General features: G+C 38.6%; 2 protein-coding genes across 3 annotated transcripts; one reads left to right on the forward strand and one right to left on the reverse strand.

The window, feature by feature from the left end:
- Positions 1–9: 9 nt before the first annotated feature.
- On the reverse strand, positions 10–5,369 carry LOC144030107 (uncharacterized). Its single transcript, XM_077536077.1, has 14 exons — positions 4,856–5,369; positions 4,685–4,741; positions 4,453–4,579; positions 4,114–4,203; positions 3,863–4,032; positions 3,605–3,647; positions 3,194–3,299; positions 2,968–3,109; positions 2,833–2,888; positions 1,377–1,561; positions 1,171–1,300; positions 1,068–1,106; positions 945–969; positions 10–844 (listed from the first exon to the last, which is right to left on the reverse strand). Exons 1-14 carry the CDS (start codon positions 4,905–4,907, stop codon positions 720–722), a joined length of 1,347 nt encoding a protein of 448 aa, XP_077392203.1. The 5' UTR covers positions 4,908–5,369; the 3' UTR covers positions 10–719.
- tmem169b (transmembrane protein 169b) lies at positions 2,555–8,221 on the forward strand. 2 transcript variants are annotated; one of them, XM_077536079.1, is made up of 3 exons: positions 2,555–3,246; positions 6,071–6,431; positions 6,558–8,221. In XM_077536079.1, exons 2-3 carry the CDS (start codon positions 6,155–6,157, stop codon positions 7,190–7,192), a joined length of 912 nt encoding a protein of 303 aa, XP_077392205.1. In that variant the 5' UTR covers positions 2,555–3,246; positions 6,071–6,154; the 3' UTR covers positions 7,193–8,221. The 2 variants fall into 2 exon arrangements, with proteins under 2 accessions (XP_077392205.1, XP_077392204.1); XM_077536078.1 differs by having other exon boundaries at positions 2,559–5,572.
- Positions 8,222–8,563: the final 342 nt, after the last annotated feature.

Below are 8,563 nucleotides of genomic sequence, written 5' to 3' on the forward strand. Positions count from 1 at the left end.
TTTTTCATTACGTTTTTTTTTTTTTTAATGTTACAATTTTTTCTTGTAAAAATGTATGTTAACCCTTTGCTTAACTTTTGAATAATTTGACAAAGTGATACTATTTCGAAAGCATTGTAGTTCTACAGAAATTCCTATAAATCAGTGGAAAAAAGTCACTATGATGAGAAAAAAAATCCCATATTTATGAGTGACTATGTAATATTATAAAATAAATGCATTATAAGGGAAAAAGTACAATTATTAATAAATGATTATAAAAATATTCATGGCAATAAACTAATTTCTATTAGAAGAAAAACAATCATTTAACAGAAACTTGTCATGCAATGTTATCTCCCCCTACTACATGCATTGTAAGGCTAAGGCACACTTAAAAAAAAATAAATAAATTAAAAAAAAAAGTTATGAAATTATGATCCATTTTTCAAGAAATGAGTTGCAATAATACCAGAGTAAAGTACTAGGTTGAGAGACTATTTCTTAAAATGGTATTGCAAGACTAAAGTTGGTAGAAGCATCCTTTTAAGAAAAAAAGTAATTAAAAAAAATAATAAAATAAATTAAATTCTGAAATTGTAATATTATGAGGCTTAAATTCTAAATTATCATGCAACCAGATGCTAACATAAAACACACTTTGGGCGTTTACAACAAACCTTTTCTGAACACTTTCTCAACTTTGTACCAAGAAGCAACAGCAAAACGCGAACGTCTTCTCAAAAGTTAAACGAGAAGGCAAAATCGGTGGAGGTGTTTTCCTTGCCATCCGCGGGGCTCTCGGCGGAGAAGGGGAACTGGAAGTCCTCGCTTTGCTCCGACTGGTTGAACAGGAAGTCCAGGCCTGCAGAATCGCGTGCGTGAACATGTACACAATTTGTAGGAAAAAATACGAAAAAATAGCAGCATATCAAATCAAAAAGCAGATCATGTGACATATTTACCGCCTGATTTAGTCTCCTGTTTTTTCTGAAAGCAGAGTGCAGAGTTCTGGTGTTTTTGTTTTTGTTTTTTTTGTTCTTGTAATTGCAGGATGAAAAAGTCAACACATGAGGAGACGCTCATACCTTGTTGAAAAAGGAGCTACTGAACGGGAACGAGCCATCCTGCAAACAAAACGAGGTACTACAGTAACCGTTTGGCACATCATGATACTTTCGCCATGGTTACCTCATCATGGGAGGAGACGGCGTCGAAACCGGAGTAGCCCGGGGTGCTGGGATTAGAGTTGAGCGGGAACACGAAGGCTGGAGATTTGCAATCAGATGGGCCCGCAACCGGGGAGCAAGTTGGGCTAAAGCTGGAGCGAACACACACACACGCATGCATCATTTTTCGCTTCAGCTTTTTACAAGAATTTGTCACACAAAACGGACTTAAAGTGGAATGTTGGAGTTCCGGGCGCAGTGGACGACTGCGGTTGTTTTAGTTGAGGCTGCAGTGGCGAACGAGCGCCGTGTTCTTGTGACGCCCGCTCGTCTTCCTCTTCGTCTGCTGGGTCTCCTTCATCCATTTGCACCTGTGCTGCCTCTTCTTCCTCCGTCGCAGCCGATTGCTTTGCCTGCCAACGACAACGCACAAGAAAAAGTCAAAATGGATGCTGCCGTGCAAAACACTCTTTCGCCGTTACCGCAAGTTTCAAAAAGAACTCCGGTAAATGGTAATAAATATTTTGATTGTGTTTAGAAATTATTATATGCATTTATTTTTTTTTATTCCAAACGGTGTAATGGTGTTTATTTTATTGAATTATGTAAAATGGACAATTATTTTTCAATAAGCAAGACAGTAATAAATATTTATGCATTTATTTCCTTTGTATAACACAACAAAATAATATAATATGGGAATTGTACTATTTGATGTTTAATATTTTTAATTGATTATATTTGATTTAATATAAATAAATAATAATGCTCATATTCAAAATTATATAATATTTAGAAAATATTTCATAGCTGTTAAGAAAATGGATGGATGGATTAAAATTTATTTCATATTTTATTTATGGATGCTGGCTGAAAAAACTAACTGTTAACAGTTCATTTTTCAAATAAAACAGCTTCACTATGTAAGTCATTTATTAGCATTATTTCAAATTATTAGTTAATTGGTTATTTAATAATATTTAAGTATTTTATAAATATTTAATTTCTTTTTTTTAAAGATATTTTTAGACGAGTAATAAAATGTTACTCATTTGAAAGTGAGCATATTTTAAAATTTAATTTATTATAACCTTTAAAGGGATACTTCACTTATTTAGCCCATTATAGCAATAAAAAGTTAATATTTTGTCTCTAATTTGATACTTTCATTATTTTTCACATATACTTGCTGTCGACTGAAAATGACATCACAAGGGCTCAGGTAATCAATCACAGCTCACCTGTTTTCTAGGTTTGGTCATGTAACATTCACAAGCTGAGCTGTGATTGGTTACCTGAGCCCTTGTGATGTCATTTTCAGTCGACAGCAAGTTGCAAAATGTGTTTTTAAAGGTACTAATTATACATGAAAAATAATGAAAATATCAAATTTATTATAGGCAAAATATTTATGTTTGACTGCCAAAAATGGCTAAATAAGTAAAGTATCCCTTTAACATGATTGATTATGTGATTAGAAATTAATGTTAAAAAATATATATACAAATACTTCTACTAAAAAGCGTAACGAAAATGACTTGTGCAGTGGTGGCCCAAGACTTGTACACAGTCCTGTAGACAGGCCACAACACGTTGTCACTTGCACAATCTAAACATTTTATTTCCTCTCTCGAAAACTGATCAGCACTATTCACATTGGCTGGGTGCATTCCGTTGTTCTTACTTGGCTTAATGGTTCGTCCTCTTCCTCGCTCGGCATCTCATCTGCTCCACGATAATCTGAAGAAATATTCAGCGCATGGCTCGGACTTTGCAGGCAAACGGGGCAAAATGGATCATTGTAAAGCCACGCGCTTACCTTGTGCCCTCACATGTTGCTGCTCATTGCTTCCCGTTTCATCAGCTCTGCAGGAAGGCGATTCCCGCCGGGCCTCGCTTTTTTGCGCGTCCATTTCCTCAGCGTTCCCATCCGCAGAGGTTTCTGGACCGCTCAGACATCTCTTTGTTTGTCACAGTTGAGTGGAGACCATCAAGATAGATTTGTGATCTATGATGACTTTAGAACCGATGCGTCGCACTCTCACCTTCGTCTCGCTGACATTCACAGTGGATACGACAGCCATGGAATCCTTCACAGGTAAACTCACCGTTACCATGTTTGCCTCTGTGATGGGCTGGAAGTGAACATCCCTAGAGGGGTTGAAATACACAAGTAGTTGATTTTATGTAGGGTGGATAGTACACAGCCTTGTTCGCACTTTTGGAACCACATCACAGTTGTTTTATTTTTATTTCCCCCTCTCTAGTTATTAGACGTCATATTCATGGTGGAAACAGTTTTGAAATAATTCATCTTGGTATCATTTTATTGTATTACAAAAACCTGGCACTTGAAAAGCGGTGTGTAGACTTTTTTTTTTTTTTTTTTAATATATATATATATTCACTGTAACTGTCACTATTCTAATTTCTGTGTCAGTACACAGTGAAATTACCTGTCTGCTCTTTTCTCTGAGGAGGAACGAGGAGCATCAGAATCTGCGGAATCAAACATTTTAATATTAGGGGGAAATTAATATGAAAATAAAAAACCTAATATTAGACTGCAGATCAGCATATGACTTTTATGAAAGAAAAATTGCCATATTGAAAGAATGAAGTTGTAATATCGCAAGCTTAAAAATTAAATATTCACATTATACTGTATATTCTTGTCATACTGCGACTTTACCTTGGCTGCACATGATAATTACCAGTGAGAAGGGCTCCGCCCCGTTCCTTGGCTTTGACTGGCACATCATCATGGGAAAGCATCATTGGACTCTCCATGTCATCATTTGGCGCCTGCAACTTTTGAGCAAATGGCTCCTGATGAGCCTGGAATACTTTCCTGTAGCTTGCAATTTTCTCTTCAAAGACTTCCCTAAATAGGTCAGTGATCAAGGGGGAATATATCAATTAAACGCCAAATAAAATGTACTAAACCAACCATACACAAACCCACTTGTCATTGTTGTAACTGGCGCGTACGCTCTCTAGTTCTGCTCTCAAAGTTTGCTCATACCTAAGAAGCAAGCCCTGAGTCACCTTCAAGCTAGGAGGAGAGAAAGCAGTTGCATATTAAAAATATCACACTATATCAGAGTATAATTTGGGCATGAGTAAAGATGTGTCCATAAATTCTGGTGAAGACTGATCAGAGTTTTCGAATGGAGCGCTTCATAGACCACTTCTATCTAATGGTCTCTTGGGGTAAAATTGAGGAAAATAATTAAATAACATTGCATCTGCCCCAAAAGTCGCCGGCCCAGCAGCAGCACGGAAATATTATATATGTCAATACCTTTTTGCAACTGCCTTGTTGTGTTTCAAAGTGTTGTGTTTCACGTCAGCATCCTCTTCCAGTGTTTTGATATGTCTGTGAGTTGTTTCAATATAATTCCTCCTTTCTGCAATGTTACTTTGACAAACTGTGGGCAGATGCAACAAGCCAAATTGAATGACTCAGGATGTTTTCTTTTAGTTTCATTGATGGCCGAATTACATTAAAAAAGAAATAATGACAAAGTCATTACCTTCAACCTCTCGGCCAAGGTCATTTTTCTTCTGAGAAAGCTCACGAACTTCAATTACTGTACAAAAAAAAAAAAAAAAAAGCTATAACCACATAAGCCTAAATTGCTGTTAACTTGGTTAAACGCAGACTGGTATTAACTGTATTCCCCCCCTCCCCCCATATAACTTACCTAACCGACAAAGGAGACTATCAATAGTACTGGGCACTATTTGATGCGCCATTTTAGTTACATTCACTTTAGCTTTCGCATTAGCTAGCTAGTAATTTGCATAACATAATTTCGGTTTAACGATGTCTTTTTGTGATGCTAAGGCTTAGCTAGCATAAGATTGATTTACAAAACAAACTACGAACCAAACTAACCGGATTTGAGGTTTATTTAGTAAAGGCTGCTTTTTACACACTAAATTTATTATAAATCAATGACACGTTTTTAATCGAGCAAAACGTTTGTCGTAGCAGCAAGGGTAATTTACGTAGAGTTTACGTTTTTCTTTAAAATAAAAAAAATACCCGAATTTAATTTTACATTTTTATACTTTAAAATATTTTATTTTATAGTTGTAATTAAACCACTCGTCTAGTTTAACTCTAGTATTCCGCTTTTATGGAAAGAATTGACACATATTCGTAGCGTTTAACGGAAGAGAAGGCGAGATTATATGGCGATACTGTATTCTGGAAAGGATTTTACGTAACGCATCTGTCCAGCCAGCCGCTTCGGCAATTCCGGAAATTACTTTACGTAAAGCGTCAGTGGGAGTCATTTTTGCGTAACCCATCTGCACGGCTGTGGTATGTCGCTGCCGTCAAGTGCAGCAAAAATATCGGCTTTTAGCTTTAAAAATACTGAAATTCTACCCAGTGCTGTTGTAGGTCCGTTAAGGTAAGAATTACTATCAGTTGTACTTCCTATGAAAGGGATGCGTCGATTGCCGGCTGTCGGAAGACAAAAGAGCGGACATGGGTGGGATTTAAATGGGAGGAGAATGGTTTACATTGTCTATTTAATTCCTTCATTGCTGGTCAAAATGTTCCCAGGGACCGCGTAACTCGACAAAAACGTGTCTCTAACGAAACTACACATCTTATTTTATTATACATAAACTTGCTGAAGCACAGCTATTTCCATCAAATCGGTCAGGCATTATTTGATACTGTACACAGTTTCCAGTATATCTATAAAACTTACTATATATTGAATGTACATACAGTACTGTATATAGATTTGGTGTATTTTGCAAGCTAACAGCAGCATATGCATGAACACTCACAGAATGTAGGTCAGCATAATTTGTGATTCATTTTGTGACTTGAAATAGAAAAAGTGTTTTGTTTTTTAAATGCCTCGCCCTGTATGTGTTTGTTCATGTCATCCATCCAGTCGCTTCCTGTCCTGAACGCAATGAGTGGACAATAGTCCTCATTCAGACTAGTCTTCATCGTCGACTATAGGCCAGCTGTTAGGATGACCCATGTGGAGGAGTCTCAGACCGAAGGAGAAGGCAGCCCCCAGATCCTCTCCCTCAGGTCCGAATCATCGGCGAACCATGTCGACGACGGCGACGTGGGACCGTCCGTGAGGAGGAAGAGGAGGCGAAAGCGAGAGCAGCGCCCCGAGTCCATCATCGTCTACCGCTCCGACGTGGAACGAGGGCCCGGCGAGGACCAAGGCGGCGACGAAGAAGGGGCGGAGCGGAGTGCCGAAGAGGGAGCCAAGTTCCTCTGCACACCCACAAATGAAGGTATCTTTTCAATGCGTCAGCAACAAAATTACATTTGCAATAATAGGGCTTATAAAAAAACATGGTGGGACTTGGTTTATTTGAGCACCCTGTTCGAATCGATTTCTTCCTGTGTCCACTCACCAGACGGAGACTGGAGCCTTCCGCCAGACAGCCGCTATGTAACCCTAACAGGCACCATCACGCGGGGCAAAAAGAAAGGCCAGGTAGTGGACATCCACGTGACCATGACGGAGAAAGAACTCCGCGAGCTGGCCAAGTCGAGGGAACGTCTCGATGCCGAGTGCGAGGCCGGGGAGGACTCCAAGCGGGCCTGCAGCCTGGGCGTGTGCCGGGGGCCTCACGTCGTCCTGTGGAGCATCTCCTGCGCCCCCGTCGTCTTCCTGCTCTCCTTCATCACGTCCTTCTACTACGGCACCCTGACCTGGTACAACGTCTTCCTGGTGTACAACGAGGAGCGGACGTTCTGGCACAAGATCACCATCTGCCCCTTCCTCATCATCTTCTACCCCGTGCTCATCATGCCCGTGGCGCTGTCCCTGGCGCTGTACTCCGCCGTGGTGCAGGTGTCCTGGGCCTTCAGCGGGTGGTGGCACGCCGTGAGGGACCTGGAGAAGGGATTCTGCGGCTGGGCATGCGGCAAAATGGGCCTGGAGGACTGCTCACCTTACAGCATCATCGAGCTGCTCGACTCCGACACAGTCTCCAGCACGCTGCAGAGCAAAGACCCTAGAGAACTTGCCCAGACTTCGTCGGTGTGAAACCGGATGGAACCGGTTCACGCGCAAGTTGGCTGATACACGTAAACATGTGCAATGAAAAAGACAATGTGTTACATTTTGATAACTTCATGAACAGCAAAAACTACGTCGCATGCACTGCTGTGCAAACATCTCAGGCTACCATTAGATTTGTTGCAAGGGTGAGCTGGAGAATCTCCTGACCTCACCTTTTCACTATTAAAATTATATTTATAATATATATTATTTTATACATAAATACACAAGTGTACCTATTATTCAGATGTATTTAAATTTATGATGTCAATGACTGCTGTGGGGGGAAAAAAATAAAAGGGGAATCAAACCAACTAAACTAGTGGTGGCCCAGGGTGTTTGCACATATTGTATATTTTCTACTATACGCATACTGGTCTCTGATTCACATTTTTATGTGTGGAAAAATTGCAAATTTCCTTAACATGTATCATTAGTCACTTTTCTCAAGAATATCATGACTTTATTTACTTTTTGTGCTCACCTAAAGTATGCTCCAGCACCAATACAGTTGTATTTTCACGCTCAACCATGTGCAAGTGTTTGTATTTAGAATCGATTCGATTCACATCACTGTCGTTATTTCCTTTTTTGCATTTTCAAAGTCCATGTGACATGTCTTATTTCAGTGTTTACTCTAAACAATCATTATGCAAGCTGTCTGTTATCTTGAATTGTTTCATATTCATTGTTTGTGAAAATTCTTGTTAAATTTTTCAATATTGTCTTTTGTTGAATGATTGTTTTATTTATTGTAATATACATATTTAACTGTTGATATGAAAATGTCAAAGATATTTGTTTTATACTGTGTGTTTTTTTATTTTATTTTTTAGATTTTAACATTTCACACGTGTATGATAAAGATGAGGGACTATGTCTTGTTTTTCAACTGGTCAGGTTGTAACTTTCGCATTCCATACTGTATGAGGAAAATTGTAACACATGGTAAACCGTGAGGATGTAAACAGTTACACAAATAAAAGGATGAACTTGTTGCATGACCACACTTAATATGATACTGTTGTGTTTTATTTCTTTCAATCCAGTCTTATATGAGTGTGTTTTTGGAATATAGGAGGGTATCAGAGTACCTAGAGTCGGGATTCGAACCCAGATACTTAGACTGTTAGGCACACGTCATAACCACTAGGTCACCAAATTGTGTATCAAATTAAAAAACAAAACAAAAAAAACGTATCAAATAAAGACCCACCACTCGTGCTAAAGTGAAATATAAAATAAAAAACACTGAGATAATCCTAATTACGTAAAATATGCTAAATGTAATTTTATAGACTATATGAATAAAAACAAATACGATGTGTAATTGTATTCAATTAAGGTAAATAATAA

This window comes from Festucalex cinctus, chromosome 11 (assembly GCF_051991245.1).
Source record: "Festucalex cinctus isolate MCC-2025b chromosome 11, RoL_Fcin_1.0, whole genome shotgun sequence".
Taxonomy (NCBI): Eukaryota; Metazoa; Chordata; class Actinopteri; order Syngnathiformes; family Syngnathidae; genus Festucalex; species Festucalex cinctus.

Excerpts from the sequence above, each read along its gene's own strand:
- LOC144030107 (XM_077536077.1), bottom strand. The coding sequence starts at position 4,907 with ATGGCGCATCAAATAGTGCCCAGTACTATTGATAGTCTCCTTTGTCGG. Across the intron at positions 1,562-2,832 it reads AGGACGAACCATTAAGCCAA|GCAAAGCAATCGGCTGCGAC; the intron begins GTAAGAACAACG and ends TGTCGTTGGCAG. Across the intron at positions 1,107-1,170 it reads CCGTCTCCTCCCATGATGAG|GATGGCTCGTTCCCGTTCAG; the intron begins GTAACCATGGCG and ends TTTTGTTTGCAG.
- tmem169b (XM_077536079.1), top strand. The coding sequence starts at position 6,155 with ATGACCCATGTGGAGGAGTCTCAGACCGAAGGAGAAGGCAGCCCCCAG. Across the intron at positions 6,432-6,557 it reads CTGCACACCCACAAATGAAG|ACGGAGACTGGAGCCTTCCG; the intron begins GTATCTTTTCAA and ends TCCACTCACCAG.